At 26.4% G+C, this 22942-nt stretch overlaps 8 protein-coding genes across 8 annotated transcripts; 2 read left to right on the forward strand and 6 right to left on the reverse strand.

Moving 5' to 3' along the window:
* Positions 1–5532: 5532 nt before the first annotated feature.
* On the forward strand, positions 5533–6699 carry OCT59_030043 (uncharacterized protein; the record flags this gene model as incomplete). Its single annotated transcript, XM_066146393.1, has 8 exons — positions 5533–5549; positions 5706–5849; positions 5911–5927; positions 5999–6052; positions 6119–6175; positions 6258–6296; positions 6375–6410; positions 6484–6699. 8 exons carry the CDS (start codon positions 5533–5535, stop codon positions 6630–6632), a joined length of 513 nt encoding a protein of 170 aa, XP_065995041.1. The 3' UTR covers positions 6633–6699.
* A 183-nt stretch (positions 6700–6882) lies between these two features.
* On the reverse strand, positions 6883–7455 carry OCT59_030044 (uncharacterized protein; the record flags this gene model as incomplete). Its single annotated transcript, XM_066146394.1, has 1 exon — positions 6883–7455. The coding sequence occupies one exon, from the start codon at positions 7453–7455 to the stop codon at positions 6883–6885; it is 573 nt and encodes a 190-aa protein (XP_065995042.1).
* A 281-nt stretch (positions 7456–7736) lies between these two features.
* Positions 7737–8110, reverse strand: OCT59_030045 (uncharacterized protein; the record flags this gene model as incomplete). The annotated part of the gene is made up of 2 exons (XM_066146395.1): positions 7737–7949; positions 8015–8110. 2 exons carry the CDS (start codon positions 8108–8110, stop codon positions 7737–7739), a joined length of 309 nt encoding a protein of 102 aa, XP_065995043.1.
* A 270-nt stretch (positions 8111–8380) lies between these two features.
* On the forward strand, positions 8381–9620 carry OCT59_030046 (uncharacterized protein; the record flags this gene model as incomplete). The annotated part of the gene is made up of 5 exons (XM_066146396.1): positions 8381–8432; positions 8859–8892; positions 9085–9147; positions 9209–9366; positions 9431–9620. The coding sequence occupies 5 exons, from the start codon at positions 8381–8383 to the stop codon at positions 9436–9438; spliced, it is 315 nt and encodes a 104-aa protein (XP_065995044.1). The 3' UTR covers positions 9439–9620.
* A 151-nt stretch (positions 9621–9771) lies between these two features.
* On the reverse strand, positions 9772–11811 carry OCT59_030047 (uncharacterized protein; the record flags this gene model as incomplete). The annotated part of the gene is made up of 6 exons (XM_066146397.1): positions 9772–10904; positions 10974–11003; positions 11083–11121; positions 11219–11304; positions 11419–11593; positions 11703–11811. The coding sequence occupies 6 exons, from the start codon at positions 11809–11811 to the stop codon at positions 9772–9774; spliced, it is 1572 nt and encodes a 523-aa protein (XP_065995045.1).
* A 1024-nt stretch (positions 11812–12835) lies between these two features.
* On the reverse strand, positions 12836–13471 carry OCT59_030048 (uncharacterized protein; the record flags this gene model as incomplete). The annotated part of the gene is made up of 3 exons (XM_066146398.1): positions 12836–12947; positions 13017–13146; positions 13384–13471. 3 exons carry the CDS (start codon positions 13469–13471, stop codon positions 12836–12838), a joined length of 330 nt encoding a protein of 109 aa, XP_065995046.1.
* A 631-nt stretch (positions 13472–14102) lies between these two features.
* OCT59_030049 (uncharacterized protein) lies at positions 14103–14610 on the reverse strand (the record flags this gene model as incomplete). The annotated part of the gene is made up of 3 exons (XM_066146399.1): positions 14103–14224; positions 14282–14321; positions 14524–14610. 3 exons carry the CDS (start codon positions 14608–14610, stop codon positions 14103–14105), a joined length of 249 nt encoding a protein of 82 aa, XP_065995047.1.
* Positions 14611–14803: 193 nt separating this feature from the next.
* OCT59_030050 (uncharacterized protein) lies at positions 14804–15967 on the reverse strand. Its single transcript, XM_066146400.1, has 5 exons — positions 15923–15967; positions 15759–15848; positions 15598–15693; positions 15444–15528; positions 14804–15368 (listed from the first exon to the last, which is right to left on the reverse strand). Exons 1-5 carry the CDS (start codon positions 15944–15946, stop codon positions 15064–15066), a joined length of 600 nt encoding a protein of 199 aa, XP_065995048.1. The 5' UTR covers positions 15947–15967; the 3' UTR covers positions 14804–15063.
* Positions 15968–22942: the final 6975 nt, after the last annotated feature.

Consider the following 22942-nt stretch of genomic DNA (forward strand, 5'->3'; position numbering starts at 1 on the left):
TAAAGATGTTAAAATTTTTATTTCGTTGTGATAAGACTTTAGAGAATTTATGAAGGTAACTTGCAAAAGTAAAGAATGAGTCTACAACACCTACTGTTTTGTATTTTTCATGTAATTTCTTTTAATATAATTTTGAATGGAAGTTGCTTTTTAAACAAGTTTTTCACATCTGATTTTTGTTTTTTTGTGTATTGCAGTAACTATAATATCATGAGTTTTTTTATTATAAATCTTTGATATCTATAATTTCATAATATGCATAACACAAAGAATTACATTACATTCTTGTTCATTATCATTTATACTAGAAAAACTTTTTTAATACTCTTGACTTCTATGCTACTTTGATTAGAAAAAACATATTGAAGGGACTAGTAGCAATAATTATCCTAAATTATTTTTAATACTTGTAAGATGATTTCACAGTTTTTACTACTTACAAAAAAATGAGTATTATATCCCAATATTTATAATTATCATAGATATACAAAATGAATAAACACCAGTCATATCTGTTAGTTTTGTGAGTCAAGTTTATGAGGTTTAATCATTTATAATGTTTAAGTTTTTTTAATTGATCTGGATATATAAATATGATTTGTTTAAAGAATTAATGAATGCTATATCTTTTAATTTTATATTCCTAGCTTTTTCTTGGCATTTTAACTTATTAACATTTGTATTAAAGTCCAATTCTTTTATTGCATATTCTTTGATAGCTGAAGTAATTACAGGTGGTGTATAATTTTTGATCAGTTGCTTTCTTTTTCATTAAGGTTTGAATTGCTTGAGGACGTTTGATCTTATCACATTTCAACAATAAATATTTATAGTTTAGAGAATTTTTGTAATATTTATTTAACTATTTTCAATAAAGTAACTATAAAACTTTAATTTTAGCATAACATAAATCAGATGATCATTTTTTTATTATTCAGTATTTATCACTTAAAACATTTTTCCTTTTGTTATGTATTTGATTTCTAGAACTTCATAAGACGACATGCAAAAACTTTTTAAATATCACTATTTACATGTTAATGCAGGACCGGAAAAACTTATAATAAAGGTCACCGGACAATAGTAAAATGATGGTTTTGCCCAAATTAATAAAAATTTTTCTTAAGTAATTAAACTAATAATCTAACAAATCTTATACAGAAATGTCTGAAAAATAAAATGAATCATAAATTATTCTTTTAATATCAATATTAACTGAGATCATTAAATTTTCCGAAAAAAAATTTATAGTAACGTGAACTACTTTTTAAAAAATTTATTAATTATGCGATCGAACCACCTTTTTGCATTACACAGAGTATATAAAAATCTAAGTTGAGTGTATAAATCATGCATTTAACTCTAAACTTAAACAGATAAGTTTAATCCACACATTTTGGCTTCATTAAAAATTGTATATATAAAAAATTCAATGGACTTTACTAGTGTGCCGGGTACTACGGTAACCTCCATTATAGGTTTTTCCGGTCCTGTTAATGCTTAATATAAAGTCCACTTTATCCAGATATTTGTAACTAATGGCTACCAATTTTCATTGAACTAAATTATCTATTGGAATTTCTAAAAAACAATCTACATTAAAGAGAAGATTTCGTATTTTGCTTGATATAAAATTTTCTGATAATATACCAACTAAAAGGAACAAAGCAGCCATATTCAAAATAGTGGCAGGAGATAAAGTAGTTATATTAAAGACAATAATTTTACTTAGGAAAAAAAATCAGAAAAAAACATTATTATTTAAGCTGAAAAAACACTTTTATTAAAACTTTAAGTAAAATAAATATTTGTAAAGTAGAATAAGAAATTGGATAAAAAAAAATTGAAAACATTTTACTGAAAGACTAATAATAATAAAACTATAAAAGTACTGATTTTTTTGTTAAAAAAATTAATCTTAACAAAATGTATTTTTTTAAAAAAAAACTAATATTCAGATTTTATAAAGTCATGTAAAAATGTTTTACAGTCAACTCCCTTTATAGTTACTCTTATTATAATCACATTCTACTATATAGTTACACCAGTTAGATGTTCAAAATATTTTATTATTAAAATCTATTATATATAGTCACAATCTATCTATAGTCACTATCACACCTATTTTTGAAAATCTCATATTAAAAAATACTGTTTATACTTTATAGTTATAATTATGTAAAGAATATAATAAATTGCTCAACATCTAATAATTGTAGAAAGATATAATACAGCTTGTTAGAATCATCTTATTGGATAAATTGAATGGTGGTAGTTTCATTTTTTTTATAATTGCTAGTTGATGAGATATTTAACAAAATGTAAAAAATTAGTATTTTAATATTTCTTGATTTATGTTTACTGCGCCACTAGACTATACATGCTGTCCAAATTATTTTGGGATGCCATAATTATAATTTGGGATGCCATAATTCATTCGGTTTATATATAATTTACTATATAAAGTGCCAAAATAATTTGGGATGCCATAATTGAATTTGGGATTTTACTTATAATTACGGCAGTCCAAAATAATTTGGGTGGCATGTATACACTAGACAATTTGCTTAATTTCTTAGCATCTAGTAATTGTAAAAATGTGGTTAATAGCTCATTAGAATCATCTAATCAAGACAAGTTGAATGGCAATAAAATCATTATTCTAGATGTAATAGATCAAGAATTATACAAAAAAATATTAAAATTAAAAAATTATAATAAAAATGGATAAATACAGTCAACTCTTGTTATAACAAACCCTAGATTCTAGACCTCAACTTCGCTATAAGGCTATAGTGAAGATTTTAAGAGATTTGATTGGTTAATTCATTATAGCAAAGGGAAATTTATTATAGTTATCTGAAAAATTCATTATATCAAAAGTTCGCTATATCAAGGTTTGACTGTAAAAAATTGAAATTAATTAAGTTAATCTTTATACTAATCTTAATAAATAGACTTGATTACTAAAATAATTTTACTAGAATTATGTAAGATTCAAACTTATAATGCCATTTAAAATTTATTTGCTTTAATTTATGAATTTAAAGTAGTTAAATTAAAAGATAAAAATTGATACATTATTTATTTTTTAATATTTATCTATATTTTAAAGACAATATTTTTAATATTCATATATATGACAAATTAGTAATTAAAAAAGAAAAAGAAAAAGCAAATAAAAAACTTATAAAATACATTAAAAAGAAAATATTCAGTTCATAAAAAAAAGACATTATAATTATAAAGAATTTTATTTATATAAAATAATGGAAATTCTAACATTACAAACATTACAGCAAAGTCAGAAAAATTTCAAAAGTTTTAACATTTGGCATTAAAAGTGAAAGTTGAAACTTTCCAAACAATAAGATTACAAAAAGACTTTAAGATATCTTTTGTTAAGACATAGATACTTATAGTTAATATTTTAATTCAATTCATTCTAGCATTTAAAGAATTAATATAAAAACCAAGATATGAATAAATTATTTTATAGAAAAAATTTAAACAGATAAAATTACTTTAAAATTCAAAGTAAAGAAGAATTCAAATCAACTTTCAGAATTCAAAGTAAGGGACAATTCAAATCAACTTTCAAATAAAGTTAAAGATTTACAAACAGAAAAAGTAAATTAAATAGTCTCTTTAGTAAAGAAATCAATGGACACCTTTATAAGAAAATACATATGTAAGAATTGGATTTCAATAAAAAAGAAAGTTAATAAGGTTAATATGTTATAAATAAGGTGTTTACTGAAACTTATCTGATCCAATACGAAATGCAACTCTTATATAGTGGCGAAATGCCAAAATGCCAAAATGCTAAAATGCTGAAACCTGCCAAAATTGCGAAACTGCTGAAACTTGCAAAGCTGCGAAACCTTATTTATCTATAGTTTCGGCAGAATAAATAGTAATATTTTATATTATAGTTTTAGCATTCCTTATGTTTTCATTTATACATTTACTAAGGTTGCTTGCCGAAACCTAGGGGTTTAGGCAAGATGGCGTTTCGCCGAAAAGCGAAATTCTGCCGAAACTATATTAAAGTTATATTAAAAAACTGGCGAAACTTTGGAGAAAGGCGAAACTGCCGAAACTTATTATAAATGCTGAAACTGCCGAAACTCTGCCGAAACTATAATAAATCTATAGTAAAATTTTGATGAAACTAATCGTAGGATTTTGAAAAGGTTTAGACAAGCAACCTTAACATTTACACGTAATTAAAAAATATTGATATATATATGTATATCAAATGATATACTACACTGAAATGCTGAAACAATTTTGGCAATTTTGGCAGTTTTGGCATTTCAGCATTTTATGGCAATTTTGTGAAACTAGTTTTGGCAGTTTCGCATACGTCATCCTACCAGTTTTGACAAGTAATTTTAGTTATACATAAGCAAAAAATTACTGGATTGATAGTTCTAAAAATAATGTTTTTATTCTGTTCTCAATTATATTTATTTTTATTTATAATTTTAGATATATTATTTACTATTAATTTAATTATTATTGTTATTTTTATTTTTATTTTTATTTTTCTTTTAATTTTTTTTATAGTATATTATTTTAATTTGCTTTTTATTTACTTTTATTTAATATCTAATGTTAGATCAGACTGGCCTGAAGCTGAAAGTATTATTCATAAAATATTTTGTGATTATTATGCAATCCAAATATATTTTAATAAAATGGTACATTATTTAATATTAAAAAAAAAAAAATAATAGAAATTCTTGGTCATTTCATTAATAAATTTACTAAGCAAAGTAATAAGATTAATAAATAACTTTTAAATTATTCTTTATTTGTAGTACTTTATTATTAAATCCTTTATAAACTTTATGTTGATAATACAGTCAATTCTCTTTATAGTTACATATTTGGAACAGCCTATATTTGGTGATTATAAAGAAATGTGATTATATAAAAAATTTCTTATATTTATATATCATAATTCTGCCCTATAAAAAGTCTACATCCTTAAACTGTACTAGTTTTATGGTTAAAATATCCTTATATAGTAATAATATTCTTAAAATATACTGAAATTTGTACAAACAGTATATTTAAAATAGTGTTCTATAATAATAAATAAGTTTAAATTATACGAAAAATATACTTAATTTTTAAATGTAATATTGACTGGTATTTTAAAATATTCTGATTAGATATGGAAAATATCCTTAAAAGTAATTTATCAGTAATTTAGGTATGTTAATATAATATTCTTAAAATATACTGAAATTGTACAAATGGATATTTAAAATAGTGTTTCGAATTGTAATATTTTAAAATATTCTGGGAAGGACTATATACTATTCGTATCGGTTTCACAAATGACCTGGTATGTGATGATGTGTCCTTAAAATATTCTGATCGAGTACATGAATATTTCAATCGGCAAAAAATTAAATAAAATAACGTAATTAGATTATTTAATTTTATAAACTAAATTTCTTTCTTTCTTTAAAAGACACGAATTATTTTTTGAAAAAAGATGTCAAAAACTAAAGACAAATGCAAGAATTGTGCAGGTAAAAAATGAGAACAAAAAAAAACAAAAAATAAAATGTGTGGCAATATAAATCGAATTTTATATCAATTTTTTTGAATCAATATTTCATAATTATAGATTTCGATGCCAAGTTAGAGTTCATTATTTTCATTATTTTTATTTTGTTTTTTATTAGTGCATTATTACTAAAAGTTTCAGAAACAATGCCACCGGGAGAACCAGGAGGACCATCACCACCAGTAATACTAGGAGGAATTATTAGGACAAATGGTTCTGGATTATCTTTAAAAATATCGATCTTTCTAATCTTAATAGCACGGTTGGTAAAGTCTTTCTGAAGGTTAGTTTTAAATTACTATGATTTTATATTTAATATATAGGCGAACACGGTATAGCAGTAATATTGAGATTTTGTTATGTATAATTATTATAAAGTTATTAATCCAATTTTCATATTTATATTATAAGCATCGCGAGATATCGAAGGAAATTCAAACAAAAAACATGTTAGGGAAAGTGATGGTAGTTCTTTTTCATCGTTTCTTTTGTTGTTTACAAAAAGTAAAATTCTTCTTTACTTATTTATAGATGATCAAGTAGAAATATTAGAAATATCGGATACCAATAATACTAACGAAGATTTTTGTACGTTTCAAATTATGTCTTATAATCTTAATAATTAGAACAAACAATAATACTAAATTTATGTTTATTGTTTCTATATAAGGCTCAACCCTAAAAAATGATAAAAAAAGAGTGAAAATCGGTAAAATTTCGTATTTTTTTTCTACTTTGTTGATTAACAAAAGTAATATTTACTTTTTGGTATTTTAAATTATATTAGGCAATACTTCGATATGTAAAAAAGTGACTAAACCGGGTATTGTATAATTAACAGAAAGCAAAACTTGTGAACTTGAATCTGAAGTAATATATATATATTTTTTCTTTAGACAAAGAAAGTTTATTGGCTATTAGTAATATTGGAGATCCTATTATAGATTCATTATTCTATTCTTTGGGCAAATTGAAAAAAACTGGAGTTAAAAGTGTAGCAATGAATTTGGTTAATAATAGTATCCGATTTATCACATTAGACTGAATTTATAATTTTATATTATAAAATGTAAAAAAAAATAAATAAAAAATTATGAATGATTTTTACGTAGAATAATTAATGTAAGTAAATTATTCGTTCAATTAACTTTTCAGCTAAAATTTAAAGTCATGGGATGTTTATTAAGTTGCCAGCTGGCACAATATATACAAAATATTTTAATTTTACGATAAAATTGCAACTGTACTACGGCACTATCTTATTATTATTATAAAACTCATGATTTCATCATCAGTCACTCCTCCTTTCCATCATAGTCTCCTTCCTCTTCCTTTACGTCCAACCCCTCCTCCTCCTTTCCCTCCTTTTCATCATAGTCTCCTTCCTCTTCCTCTACGTCCAGCCCCTCCTCCTCCTTTCCCTCCTTTCCATCATGACCTTTCCCTTTCATGTCATTATGAATTTCCTCTACCTCATTATCGTCCAGTTCCTTTTCCTTTCCCTCCTTTTCCTTTCCCTCCTTTTCTTCTCCCTCATCATCTTCGTTAATTAAATCATCAAATCCATTTATCAAGGTTCCATTTTTTTTAGAGACCAAATTTAGCTTTGACATACATTTTTTTTTTATCGAATAATTCCCATTGATTTCCACCACTTTTAACATTAGACTTTTTTTAATTATACTTGCCAAAGTATAGAACCCATTCTCATCAATACTACAATATTGAAACCCCAGATATTCAATATTTTTATTGGTACCCTTTAATAATGCCTCTAAAATATATATAACACCTTTTTTACATATCAAACAATCATTAATTATTAGTTGTTTTAAATCCGGCCAGTTAGCCAAAGATCGACTAAGCATTTTCGATGTTTTTTTAGTGAAAAAATTATCTTCGAGATTAATAATTTGTAACTTCTTACACAAACTTAAAGACTCTATTATTCGACAAAGATCTGAGTTATAAAAGCTGTTTCAAGACAAAATTACTTTTGTTAGTGTAATTTTATGTTTATGTAGAACCATAAAAAGCAGTTTGGAACACTGTTTTCCTAAAACATTTTCTTTTATTGAAAATGTTTCTAAATAAGAAGTTTTCCTTCTCGAATTCAATAACGATTCTAATATAACTGTACCTCCTTCACCTAACCCGCGTCGTCGATTATCAAGTGCTTTAAATTAACATTATTAGTTAAAAAAACTTTTAACGCCTTTGCACCGCTTTTTCCTAGTGCATTTTTACTAATTATCAGTTCTTCCAAATTTGTGCTTTCTTTAATTACTTCGCATATTTTTCTCAAAATTTCAAAGGTTTCTTGTTTGTTATTTTTAGTGAAGACACTCTCGAGGTTCAATTTCTAATTCAAATAAAAACTTTAGATTTATATTTAAAATATATCTTAATTTGTATAATAAGGTTAACCTTGAACTTAGTAGTTTTAAGCGTTTCAATTAGTTTGTCAATTGTATTATTCGTAATTCTGTTCTCACTTAAGTCGATTTCTGGCAAGATATCCATGTTTACGATATAAAATTGGATGTTGAAAAAAAAGGAAAAAAGAGAGTTAAAAGCATTTGCAGTTCATTAAGAAATTTCACACGATTCTCCATATTGCGGTTGAATACATAAAAAAGGAAAAAAAATCCTCGTTAATATGACCTAAAAAGAAATTTTACATGATTTACTATGTCATCAATCTTTTCATCATTACACCAGTATTATGCCCATAGTTAAATTTTAATTTATTAATTGTTAAGTTATTTTCGGTTTCTTCTCTTAAGGAGAATCATGCGACTTAAAACTAAGCGCATACATAGGATTGGTATCGTCCAAGACTCAGGTTTCTTCTTCTAGAAAATAAAATTTTCTTGAAGAGGATCCTGCGGCTTAAGACTGGGCGCATATCGATACTTGTTCTATCTTATTTATACACATTGTTTTTGCTGATTTTTATTTCTGAAGACTCATACTTCACGTATATTAATCAATCTATTACTCTATTTTATGTCTTCCTTCTATATAGATACTTGAAAGAAAAAACCATTTGGAACGGCTCAGGTAATTAGGTGTAAATGTATTTATATTAAAAATATTATAACTAACGTTTTTTCATTTTTAGAATCAGAACATCTGGACTTTGGAATGGACTTTAGGTAAATATGAAAGAAAAACATATTTTTGGAATGATGAACTTTCGGTAAGTTTCATCAATGTTTTTAAAATTTTTGTTTTACTGTTATCTTACCATTATTTCTCCTATTGTCAGGGACCTCTCGCTACACTAAATTGAGATTGTCAAAGTGAAAACCTTCCCTTATTTGTTAAAATTGCCCTTATTTAAAATCAGCATAGTCAATTTTTTTACTTTATCTACGAATAATTAAAATTATCATTATACCTCCTAAAATATTAGCTAATATATCGTACTGTCATTGCTAAAAGTAAAAATTACTTTTACTAATTTACTAATTGTTGTTATAATATGACTTTAGTGACAGTAATAATCAAAGCTTTGATGTTCCATTTCCTTCAGTGTTAGAAGATACATCTAAAAGGTAATTGATCGATTATTTATAATAAAAAATATAACTTACATTTTCCTAATAATTACTTTAGCGATGATCAAATTCTTGATGATTATGATTATGGACCTTTTAAAATCATTGATAATTATGATAATGATAATTCAGAGACAGAAAGTGGTACTTCTGAAGAGTATGATGGTTTTGAGGAATTTGAAATAACAGCAGAAAAAGAGAATAAAATATGGGACGGTATGTTTAATATTATAAATTTAAAATTTTAAACTAGATCATTAATTAACATTTAATTTTTTAGATACATAAAAACGTATACATAAATAACATATCGGAGTTTTTTTCATGTAAAAATAGGCTAAGCCACAAATTGATTTATTTATTTATTTATTTATGATAGTAAACGATAGCAATTATAGCAAGTTTATTTAGCAAATGTTAGAATGCGCAAACAATAAAAGATTGCATATTATTTAGCCTTTTATTCATGTAAAATTACTAAATTACTTATAATGCTAATTTATAAATCTGGAGGTTGCAACGCTTTTCGAGTCCATTTTTTATCATTATAATATAAATTCATTCTAATTATAATGCAAAACTATTTGACTGCAAAAAAATTTTTTTTTCTCTGTTTACTACCTACTCATTACCAACCATCTCGTCAAAATTAACCCCTGAAATATCAAAATATTCCTTAATAATTTCAATTTTAATCCTCTTGTTTTCCCTATTTCTTTCTTGAGTTTTTAATTCTTCGTCATAACTAATCAGCTTGCCTGTACGGACCAAATTGATCCATATTTCAAAGTTAATTGCCGTCTTTACTCCACTCTTAAAAAAACATGCGCTTAATTCTTCGAAAGAATCTAAAAGTCGCCAATCAAAATTGGCTACTTCTAGTAACCTGTATATACGTGGTGCTCGCTGAAGCATCAATTCCAAATTCGGTAAAGAAATTAAGGGGTAAAATTGAGCAATTAATATTTTTGCTTGAGATTTTGTCGTCTCTGATTGTTTTCTGTTTAAGTTTATCTCACAAAAAGCCTGTAATTGTATGTATGACTTAAAAAACCCGACATGAAACCTTAGTTCCTTGCGTCTGGCCATTTCTTTATTTCCTTGCTCATTTGCTTCTCCCATTACGGATAAAAATATATCCTCCGATAAATCTTTTGCAATCTTCTTGAATTCATCAGATAATTCAGTAAGTGATGAAGTCTTTTCTTGCACACGAATTGGTAAAATTTTAAAAGAACTGCAACTTTTTTGATTGTCATCAGAAATCAAATTAATACGTTGAGTACCACGAAAAGATTGAAAATCTTGTGTTGAATTAATCTTTTCCAAATGACTAATGAGGGCTTCTCTATACTCTTCTTTTTTACTGAAGATTGACCTATCACGTATAGGTGGATTATTTGGCAATTTACCAATATAACCTAGCAGCTTATGCAAATCTTCCGCCAATCTTATACTTGCCATATCCAATTCTTTGAATTTCTTTAATTCGATAATATTTGCCTCGAAGCTGATATCCGAGGCTTGATTATAATCATAATGAGGAAAACTGGCATTAATTGTTATATCATCGGAGTTAACGTGATTTGGCTTTATCACTAATGTTCCTGTGGAATCCATAAATCGTATATTATTATTAACCAAGTTCATTGTTACACTTTTAACTCCAGTATTTTTCAATTTGCTCAATGAATATAATAACGAATCTATTGTGGGACCTCTGATCTTATTAATGGCCAATAATATTTTTTCGTCTAAAGAAAAATATATATATTATTTCAAATTCAAGTTTCAGAGTTTACTTTCTGTGAATTATACAATACCCGGTTTAGCCCTTTTACGCATCGAGGTATCTAATATAATTTAAAATAACAAAAAGTAAGTATCTCTTTTGTTAATCAACAAGGTAAGAAAAAAAATGCGAAAATTTACCAATTTTCGTTCTTTTTTTATCATTTTTTTGGGTTGAACCTTATACATTACAATAAATAGAAAATAATAAACATAAATTTAAATATTACTGTTTGCTCTAAATTACTAAGATTATAAGATATAAATTGAAACTTACAAAAATCTTCGTTAGCATCATCAGTATTGGTATCCAATACTTTTACTTGATCATCTATAAAATATAAATAAGAAAAAAGGAATTTACTTTTTGTAAATAAAATTGTGTTAATTAATAACTATTTAATAAACTTTAATATTACTGTTATACCGTGTTCGCACATATATTAAATATAAAATCATATTAATTTTAAAACTAACCTCGAATTACGATCCTGTTCTTCATTCCTATCATCATTGTCAAATTCATTATTTATATTTGGTTTTTTAGTGCCATTATTACTAAAAGTTTCAGAAACCCCAACCCCGACACTAGGAGAACCAAAAGAACCATCGTCACTTGTAACACTTGGAGAAATTATTAGGACCAATGGTTCTTATTTATCTTTAAATATATTCAATTATGAAATATTGATTCAAAATTGAAGTAGATATTAATTGATTTATTAGAATTAGATACAAAATAAATAATTAACTTTGCAAACCTGTTGCAGGCTGTTCTGTTTCGGGTTGTTCTCCAGAATCAAAATTATAAGGTAAAATACTTTTTTGCAGCTGGATAATTGGTATTTTTAATGATCTTAAAGAGTCCATATTTTAAAATTGCGATAAAGGTGGTAGAAAGAATTCAGTATTTTTTTAAAAAAAGAAGAGAATTAGAGAAAGAAAAACCAAAAAATGAATTTTTAATTTTTTTTTTGATAAATTTATTAATCGTAATATGTAATTCTATTTCATGGCTTTTTTGCTGTGACATATTAATCGTAATATGTAATTCGATTTTTTTTTGTTTGGACATATTAATCGTAATATGTAATTCGATATTGAATTACATCTTTACATCTTTTAATGGAAGCGGTGTATTTATACTTTAATGGCAAAGTGGATTTGATGAACCAAAAATGGAAGTGCACGCGTAAGATTTAATTGTGTTATAATAATGATGTTCCACCACCTTAGCGTGACACATTAAACTCTGTGCAACATCCACATTTCTCCCATTCGGTATTTTTTTTCCGCAAATAAAAAATTTTCTCACTAAAAAAAAAATGACAATTTTGATGGTAGCAGAATGTAACAGTTAGGATTGACAAAAAATTTTTTTTAAAAAATTTTTTTTTCTCGTGTGAAAATAATTATTAGATATATAATAAATAAATAAAAAAAAATAATAGGTGGGTTATTAAACTTGCGCAATGTGCAATGCGATCATAAATTGAATCATTACGTTAGACGTTTTCGTCTTACGAACCGGGAGACCTAAAAAAATCTTCAGGTAAAGAAAATTTATCATTCAGTTACACATTGATTTTTTTATTAAGATTTATTTGAAATATATATATATATATTTGCCGATTGACTTTAATATCACAACAGGGTTCGTACAGTATAACATATAATGTATAACGTCAGGTTAGGTCTGCATCATTTTCGTTTACATTCATTTATATCTTTCTTTTTTTCATTCTGTCTTTTGGCTCTTTAGTCATTTTATTCGCTGTCTTTTGGCTCTTTAGTCATTTTATTCGCAATACCGTAATTTTATTGCACTTTGTATTGTCACTACTCTTTGCGCTAGATTTTATCCTTCATTCTTAAAACTAGTTTACCAAGCACGTCAATATTTACAACTTACAACAACGTTTCCCCTTTTCCCTCGTCCCTGTCCCCTTCTTTGTCTTCTTTCTTGGCCTTCTTCATCCCTTTCCTCCCCTTCTAAACGAGTAATCCTAATAAAATAAAAGTGAAAAATTATATTAATTTAAGGAAACTTATTAGCAAAAAAGTTGATTACTTACTTCCTCTCTGCCTTCTTTAATTCATTATGTACCCGCAGCAATTCTCTCTGGTCATCTCTGTAAGCCCGATCCATACCATTCACTTGCTCTTGAAGTTCCTGCACCTTTTTTTCCAATTCCTTTATGTAATCTAATGGGGGAAAAAAAATTGGTTAACTTGATCTATGCGCAGCTCGACCAAGCGGGTTTCTTCATCTTAGGTTGACACCGATACCGCTTAGACGTCCACAGATTCGTTTTAGAACAGACGTCCACAAGTCACCTTTAGAACAATCCAAAGACGTCCACAGGATCATTTCAGGACAAACGTCCACAAGCCCTCTTTAGAACAATCTAAGCCCCCAGGATATCATAGAGAGGAACCCACCTGCAACTACCTGACGAGCACTTCCTCTCTTGCTCTTAATGCGAGCAATTCGTTTTTCCTTCGAACGTTGAGAGCGGTGTCTGACCATCGTGAATCTATTATATAAATTAAAAGTTATTCCTATCATTAAAACTATCTCGGCAGGCTAAAACCTTCCAAGCAGACCACAGTTTTAGACGTTACGAAAACTTAAAATAATTTTTACGTAATTGGATTGTATATATAGGAAAAAATGCGTGAGAAAATACATGTTTCAAAAAGAAGGATTTTAGCAAATACACGAGAACGATAAGATCTGATGAATTTTTTGTGAAATGGGAAAAATGGGGACAAAGAAAAGTACAAAATTAATTACAAACAACGTGCTAGAAACTTTAATCGGAATAGTACAGTATGCCGATCTGGTTGTTAACTGAAAGTAAAATTTACTTTTTGTCAGTATTCGTATTTTATTTTATAAATTATACAAATATTAAATAAATGAGCTATTAGTAATTACGTAAAAGTAGCAGATCTTGTTTGACAAACTCCTTTTCTCATGAAAAAATGATTTTTTTTCTCACAAAACTTGTTTCGTATGGAAGATATATCATTTTTATTTCATATGGGAACATATCATTTTTTTCTCCCATCAAAAAAAAAAATTTTTCATGTAGTTCTTTGGGGAACAGAATAGTTGGGAGAACTGAATTATAATAACATATAATTTATTAACAAAATTATTCATTTTCTATACATTTGCAATTATTTTCTAATTTATTTTCTATTTCTATTATTTGGTTTAACTTTTGTTGATATAATTCAACGGCAAATGTTTTTTGCCGTTTTAATTGTGTAATTTCTAAATAAATGTTAGTAATTGATATATATTATTTATACAATAATAATTTATAATTACCTTTATCTTTATTTTCAATTGTTTCGTTTAAAGAGTTGACCTAAACCAATTTTTTAATTAGAAACCAGATAACAACCGAATACAATTATATACTCCATCTTTTATTAAACCCTCCAAAAAAAAATAAAAAAATAAAAAAATAAAAAATAGAAGAAAAAAAATAAAAAAAGCTATCTAAAAGATCTGAAAAACTACGGGCGAACCTAGTAACCACTCTAGGCGGTTCTCAAGTGTTCACTCACCTTATCTCTTTTTCTTTTATTATTCGAAAAGGATTTATTTTTTCGTTCTTGTAATTTATTTTGACGTCTTTTGTGAACCATCTTCATTTGTAAGTTATCATAATTGAAGGGAAAGGTATTTATAAGATTTAAGCGATTTTTTAGAACAAAAAAGATTAAATGTGTAAAATTTCTTATCAAAGTAATTTATAGTGTGTAGATTATTTATTAATGATTAGAACAATTAAACATTGCGTAATGAGGCGTGGACAAATTACGCGTTACACAATTCAAATTATTTATGCGGAGGTAATCTAAACGTCTTCAAATTTTTAATTTAATTCGAATGAAATGCCGAATACTGATATAGTGTATGAGAAGATGAATTAACCAATAGTTTATCATAACAAGATTTATTGAACTAATTAAGTCAAAACTATGTATGATTCGTTTTATACAAGAACGAAGAAATTGTCATCTCCGAGATCAAGTTTATTTATTTACTTGATTTTGCTTTTCTTCCTCTTTTTTTGGGGACATTATTTTGATTTTCTTTGTCATTTACACGTTGTTTCCGGACCCTTTTTGGAGGATCACTTTGAACTTTTTCATTAGTACGTGGTTCTGGAGGCCGGACCTGAACTTGTTCATCAGTACGTGGTTCTGGAGGCCGGATCTGAACTTGTTCATCAGAAGGCCAACTGGAGGCCGGATCTGAACTTGTTCATCGGAAGGCTCAACTGGAGAAGGAGGATCTTGTTGTGCTTGAGGAGATGGTGGAGGACGGTCCTGTAATGCTGGAGAATTTTGTGGTGGAACTCTTAAATTATTTTCTAATTCATTTTTTTTTTTTTTCAGATAATAGCCTATTATAAATAAAATGAAATAATTAATTTCTACTATAAACCAACTAGGTATAAATAAAGTTATTATTAACTTACGTTTATTTTGTATAGTACTAACAAGCATCTCCTTTACAGCCCAATCGGCTGCGGTTATAGGGAAGACAGGAGCCTTTTTTTTAAACTATAATATAATAATTTTTAGTATACTTCAAAAAAAAAGAAATGACGAAAATTAAAATTTAATATTTACAGAACGAACTATTTGTGCAGTTATTGTATGCTTTTGACTCCTATAATCAGTGGTAAAATCTACATTCTTTTCGTAGAGACATTCTCGCATTATCTCCTATTACAAAAATTTACTATTAAAAAACAATTTTTATCTTTTATTAAAAATTAATAAATAGTTACCAAATAAGCAAGCCAGCGTTGCTTTTCATTTTTTAATCCTAACGCATCTTGTAAATTATATTTAGACGTAGGCTTATATATGGGCCTGAGCTATAATATAGTAATAAAGTAAGAATTTTTGATTATAGATTATTAAAAATATTTTTATATTTTTACTTTTATACCTCAGTTTCGGGTGTTTGTTCCATTTTTTTTAAATTTTTTTAAAAAAATGCGTAAAGAAATGAAGAATCACTAAAGATAGCATGTATTTATACTTTATACTTAAACGTGACGTGACTGACGCGTTGTTTATTTTTATTTTTTATTGATCGCGAAATACCATTTATAGTTGTTCGACACCATTTTCTGATTTTCTGTCCTGATGGTCTAACAAAGTGCCTCTCCAAAAACTGACTCATTACCCCTGTGAATAATATATTACGACTCGTTTATGCATCAAAGCCCAGCTCGAGGACACTAAGGAGACCAGTATCAAACATGTCTAATAACCGATATAACTTTATTTTAGGTTCTGACTGATTGAGAGCCTTGCGAACAATTGGTGAGAGGGAGTTTATACCTTTAAATATAACTTTTGCATTTCACTGTAGTGTTGGTGTCGTAAAGAAAAAAATATCATGAAAATTATATTATGAAATTATTAATGAAAGATTATTACAAGTATTAGGACTACATTCTTGTCAGTATTAACACGGTTAAATTAACTTCATTGATAATAATACATAAAATATAATGATTCAATTTATCGGTCATCAGTACGAGCGTTGCTCATAACACAATCTCTTAATACAATTAGTATGGCTTTATATGAACCGTTGCTCATAATAGGCTTTGAACAATTATTATGGCTTTTATATGAACCGTTCTTCATAATAGGCTTTGAACAATTAGTATGGCTTTGTGTGAACCATTGCTCATAATACAATCAGTATAATTATTACGAATATTGTCATTATTATATCATCTCTAATAACGATACACAATCTTGTAACACAACCTCTAACTTTAATGCGTAAATTTAATACAATCATGTAATACAAACTATGTGATTGTTTATAAAAATAGATCGTTACATAAATTCTATCACGTTTCAAAATGCCATTTCTTTGTTCTTGTCGTATTTGTAAAATAAATTCTAAAGATGGTAACGGAAAGTGGTTGTCTACTAGAAAAACTTTTAAAAAACATCAAAAAAGAGAAAAAGCAAATATTGAAAAAATTAATGAATCTGAAGCAGAAAGCGGATCAGAAACAAAAAGCGATAGTGAATCAATTTCAAGTTGTAACGCAGCTGAAAAAAGAAAGTTCGAAGACGATGAATCGGATAAATCAGATACAAGTTCAGAAAGCAATATTTCAAATAACGATCATGTTCCTGTAATTTTAAAAGACATACCAAAAAGGTAATTAATTAATTGTTTTATAAAAAAAAGTAAATTTTACTTTTATTAAACATTATTGTTATAATAATACTTTAATAATCATCAAAATCATGTTAATTGCAGATCAGAAGATTATGATGATGACGATAGCGATGAGCCATTTCTTGACAACGAAGATTATAATAATGGTAATCCAATTCCTAATAACGAAGATTACGATAAGAATAGTGATAGGCAAAGTCTTGATAATAAAGATTGTGATGAAGAAGATGATAAAGGAGACATAGAAACTGAAAGTGATTGTTCACAAACAAGTGCATATATTTCTGAAGAGAATGATGAATTAACAGATGATGATAAAGAATTTGAGGAATCTGAAATGACAAACATAAACGATGGTACAGTTAATACTATGTTTATTGATTTTAATTTTGATAGAATAATAATATTTATTTATTTTAGATGAATTGATTCAAGGTTTACGTCTTTTACATACAAAAGTACTCCATTCAATATCTGACATCGCATTCAACAAAATACTTGATAATGTTAATTCTAATTTAACAATCTATAAGTTGAAAAAAAAATCAATAGCATAGTTCCTTTTGAACCTCATAGATACGATACTTGCAAAAACAGTTGTATTGCATTTACATCATCATATGAAAATTTAGCCAGTTGCCCTATTTGTGGTGAAAACAGATTTGATGATAATGGCAAACCTGTAAATACAACATTTTTTTTTTCGGTAAAAGAACGCCTAATAATTCAATACAAGAATAAAGAAAGAGCCGAAGAATTACAATATAGAAGTAATTATTCCCAAAACAAAGGAGAGGAGGAAATATATGCTGATATCTTTGATGGATTGTGAGTATAATTTAATTACTAAAGTAAATTTTTTTTAAAAAAAAGGCCATTAAAATATGTTTCTTTCAATAGGTTATATAAGGATTTATTACAAAGGGGTTTTTTTAAAGATGAACGGGATATTGCACTATCTGGGACATGTGATGGATATCAGATCTTTGAACAACGAACCGATGATTGTTGGGTCATCTTATTAATAAATAATAATCTTCATCCTTCTATTCGTGTAAAAAAAGAAAATCTACTGGTAACAATGATAATACCAGGTCCCCGTTCGCCAAAGAATTTTAATTCTTTTTTATGCCCTCTTATAAAAGAATTACAAGAACTTGAAGGTATAGCTAATTTTAATATCTAATAAAAATGTATTTTTTCTATAATTGAAATTTTATTTTGTTAAATATTATAGAAGGAGTTCAATGTATAGATGGACGAACAAATGAACCTTTTATTTTACGCGCACATTTATTAACATGGACGGGGGATGTTCCAGCGTTAAGCAAAAGCTTAAACCTCTCTGGACACAATTCGTATAAAGGTTGTCGTTTTTGTATGATAAAAGGGACTTGTCACCCATCAAATAAACACATATACTATCCATCATCTGCTTTTTGCAATATAAGAAATCATGATGACACGATCAATATGGGAAAATTAATTGAAGAAGAAACGAATAAAGATCGAAAAGATGAAATGATCAGAGAAACAGGTATGATTTTCTTGAGAAAAAAGTAAAAGTATACTTACATCTCTGTATTAATTATTATTACTTTACTATACAGGAATTAAAGGGTCCAGTGAATTGTTAAAATTACAAACATTATTATTTCCATGGTCTTTCCCAACAGATATAATGCATTTATTCTTCGAGAATGTGGCACCGTCAATGTATGCACATTGGAGTGGAAAATTTTTTTATAACAATCTATTATTGTCTAGTGATTATGAGTTATCAAAATCACAGTGGGAAAGTATTGGCATACAAATGGAAAAAGTAAAAAAAGATATGCCTATTGAAATTGGTCGCCCTCCACGTGACATATTTAAATATCATAATGGTTACAAAGCGGTAGAATGGAGAAATTGGATAATTTTATTTTCATTACCATTACTAAAGGTGTATCTGGATAAAAGGTATTTTAATAAAAAGTAAAAAGTTAAATTAATACATTTTTAAATTTTTTTAACTAATCAAAAAGTAAATTTTACTTTTCGTTACATAATAGGCATCTTCAAGGATGGGCAAACTTTGTGAAGTTTGTAAAGCTTTGTTTAGAACCTGAAATATCTGAAGAACAAATTGATGATGTACAAATTTTGCTTAAAAAATTTTCAGATTATTATGAAAGGTAATGATTTCTGTCTTATAATTTATAATTGTATAATAATTAAAATAATGATTAATTATTTTAGAGAGTATTATCAGAATAATGGCCAACGTTTAGCAGCATGTAAGATAAGTTTCCATTACCTCTTACATGTAGCAGATTCTATTAAATATTGTGGCCCTAGTTGGACCCATTGGCAGTTTCCTATGGAAAGGGTGTGTGGTATATTACAACCACTCATTAAATCAAAGATCAAGCCATATAGCAACCTTGCAAATATGCTTACTTTGTTACAGCAATTTTATATGTTACCATTTTTTTCTATCTCAAAAGCTATTTTCAAAGAAAACCCGCTAAAACAATGGAGTAAGGAACGGGTCTTTAGTACTGAAGGGTATGAAGAAGAATTTTATTCCCTTCTACTCAATATTCTCTGCTAAGCCAAGAACACAAACATCTGATTAAATTTTACGAAGGATCAAGCAATATAAATCGTAATGATTTAGAAATGGTAATATAAAGCTTTATTTTATTTAATTTTAAATTCATCATTACAATAACAAAATAATTTCGTTTTTTAGGAGGTTAATAATTATGGTGTAAGATATGGAAGATTAAGAACTTCAGATGGACAATATATTAGTAGCTGTTGTATAAAAAGAAATAATAAAATTGCAAGAAATAATTATTGTCTTTCAGGTAAAATTTATAATCTTTGATTACTATCATTGCTATTTTTTTATTTTTTTGATATAATTTTAATATTGATTTTATATTTTATTTATAAATATTTTTAGATAAGACGCACAATAGATAAACTTGCCCACAGACCCAATGCGCCTCCTCAACTCGTTATTGTAGATATATATGGAATCGTAAATTATTATCTTGTCCTACTTGAATTCAACCATCAGGTTTACATGTTAAATACGTACAATTAACATCAAAAATTGTAGAAGATGAATATGGATGTAAACATTTTACTCAATTCAGATCAAAAGAATTTATCGATGTAAGATGTTTAGATCATTGTATAGGTTTTGCTAAAATAGATAATAGATATTATATAATTGATAAAGAAAATGCATTTGATGACTCTAATTGGGAAAATATTGGGCATTGATTTCTTGCAGCAGTTCGCACTTATAATAAAACTTTTTATGTTCTAGTAAAAAACCCGATAATTAAGAATATTTGTTGTATATTGATTAATTTCTAAAAATAGCTAAACACGAATAAGATTATCCCATTAACTTTATTTGTATCTAAAAATAGTTAAACACGGATAAGCGATGATGAAATAGATGAAATACCTATTATAAGCAAAACATTTCACTGTTTTTTTATTTTACTTTTCTCTTTTCTGATAAAATATTGGTAATAAGTCTATGTTATTCTGGTAATAAGTCTATATTATTTATAAACTTACTGACGAAAAATATTTTACCAGGAATAAAGGATACAAGATACAAAACCTTGAATTTCTGGAATTAGAAAGTTTTAATTAACCCTACTTAGAAGAGAAGCTGACTATATTACAGGGAGAGACGGTATGAATACATAAATTTTCCACCACAATATCAATTATCCAATAGTTAGTTACTGTCGAAATTAATATTAACTGATTCTTTTATTTTTTCTATTTTAATGTAGCCGTGTCAGGTGTTAACTGTAGAATGTAGACGTGTATAAGTATTTTTTTATGTTTATTAACAGGTATGCATCAAACTTTATTGTATTGGATTTAAAATTAAATAATTAAATTACTAATATACCTTTTTCCCCTCTTTAACAAGTACATTAAATTAAATAGGTCCGTGTCGAGGTGTTAATTGTAGACGTGTATAAGTATTTTTTACTTAAAAATTATGTTTATTAAACAGGTATGCATCAAACTTTATTGTATTGGATTTAAAATTAAATAACTAAATTACTAATATAACTTTTTCCCTCTTTAACAAGTACATTAAATTAAATAGGTCCGTGTCGAGGTGTTAATTGTAGACGTGTATAAGTATTTTTTACTTAAAAATTATGTTTATTAAACAGGTATGCATCAAACTTTATTGTATTGGATTTAAAATTAAATAACTAAATTACTAATATAACTTTTTCCCCTCTTTAATAAAGACATTAAATTAAATGGGTCTCGAGTTATTGTGTAATGGGTATGAAAAATAAGTTTTCCTAACTGTATCTTCTTTTCTTTATTTATTTTATTCTTTATTTATTTTCGTTTTATATAGTTTCAGAAATATGAAATTAAACATTTTACTTTACTATAGAAATTATTTGTATCATTGGTTATTAGCATAGCCTTTAAAATGTACACGAATTATTATTGAAATATAATCAAATCATATCGATATTGTATTTATATACTAAAAATATCATTATTATCAAATGTAAAAATGTAATTAAAATAATCTTTAATGCAAGTAAAAATGTATGCTATTTTTAATTAAAAGATACATAAAATATTATTTTATTTGAACTAAATTGACCTTTAAAACTACTAAAAATATATGTTATTTCTAATTGAAATATTATTAAAATATATGCAAAATACAATTGAATCATATTTATAATACACTGAAAATGGGCTTTAAATATACTTAAATATATATAATAACACGAAATAAAATTATCCCTGAAATTAAGTAGAAATTAATGACATAAAATTTGCACTTAAAATATACTTAAAGAGGCAAAATTTAAGGGTGTTTTATGAGCTTTTTACATATTAAATACAGTATATTTAAACATAATTTTAGCATTATTTATGGATATAAATATCTTACATAAAATATACTAAAATTATATTTAATTTATACTTATAATATACATGATTATATAGTTAAATATTCTTAAAATTCAGTATATTTTCAGTATATTTTCAGTATGCGATTTTTCTTACTAGGCTGGCCAAAAATTAATATAATTTTGACCAGAATTATACTTAAAACTTTATTATATCACAACTCCACCAATATTAATTATAGAGAGATAATCTTACTACCATTCAATTCATCATGATGAGACAATTCTAATAGTATAAAATACATCAAAATCTAATCACTAGATTAATTTCTGGAATCTGGAATTAAAAAATATTAATAGTTTTTGTATAATAATTCTGCCAATATTGATCTTAGAGAGACGATCTTACTACCATTCGATTTGTCTTGATGAGATAATTCCAAGAGCTATTAATTATTTTATTACTAGGTACTGAGAAATTTAGCAAAATATTAAATGGCGCAGTAAACGTAAATCAAGAAATATTATAATACTGATGTTTAACATTTTGTTGAATAACTCATTAGCCAGTGATTGTAAAAGAATAAAACTACCACTATTCGATTTGTTTCAGTAAGACGATTCTAATAAGCTATGGTACATTTTTATATGATTATTAGATGCCAAGTTATTTAATATATTTTTTGTATAACTATGATTATAAATGGTTTTTTTTAATATAAAATTTTTAAGGATAGGTGTAATAGTGACTATAGATAGATTGTAACTATATAGAATAGATTTTAATAATAAAGTATTTTGAACATTCAACTAGTGTGACTATATAGTAAAATGTGACTAT

The sequence above is a fragment of the Rhizophagus irregularis genome, chromosome 9 (genome assembly GCF_026210795.1).
Source record: "Rhizophagus irregularis chromosome 9, complete sequence".
In the NCBI taxonomy this organism is placed as follows: domain Eukaryota; kingdom Fungi; phylum Glomeromycota; class Glomeromycetes; order Glomerales; family Glomeraceae; genus Rhizophagus; species Rhizophagus irregularis.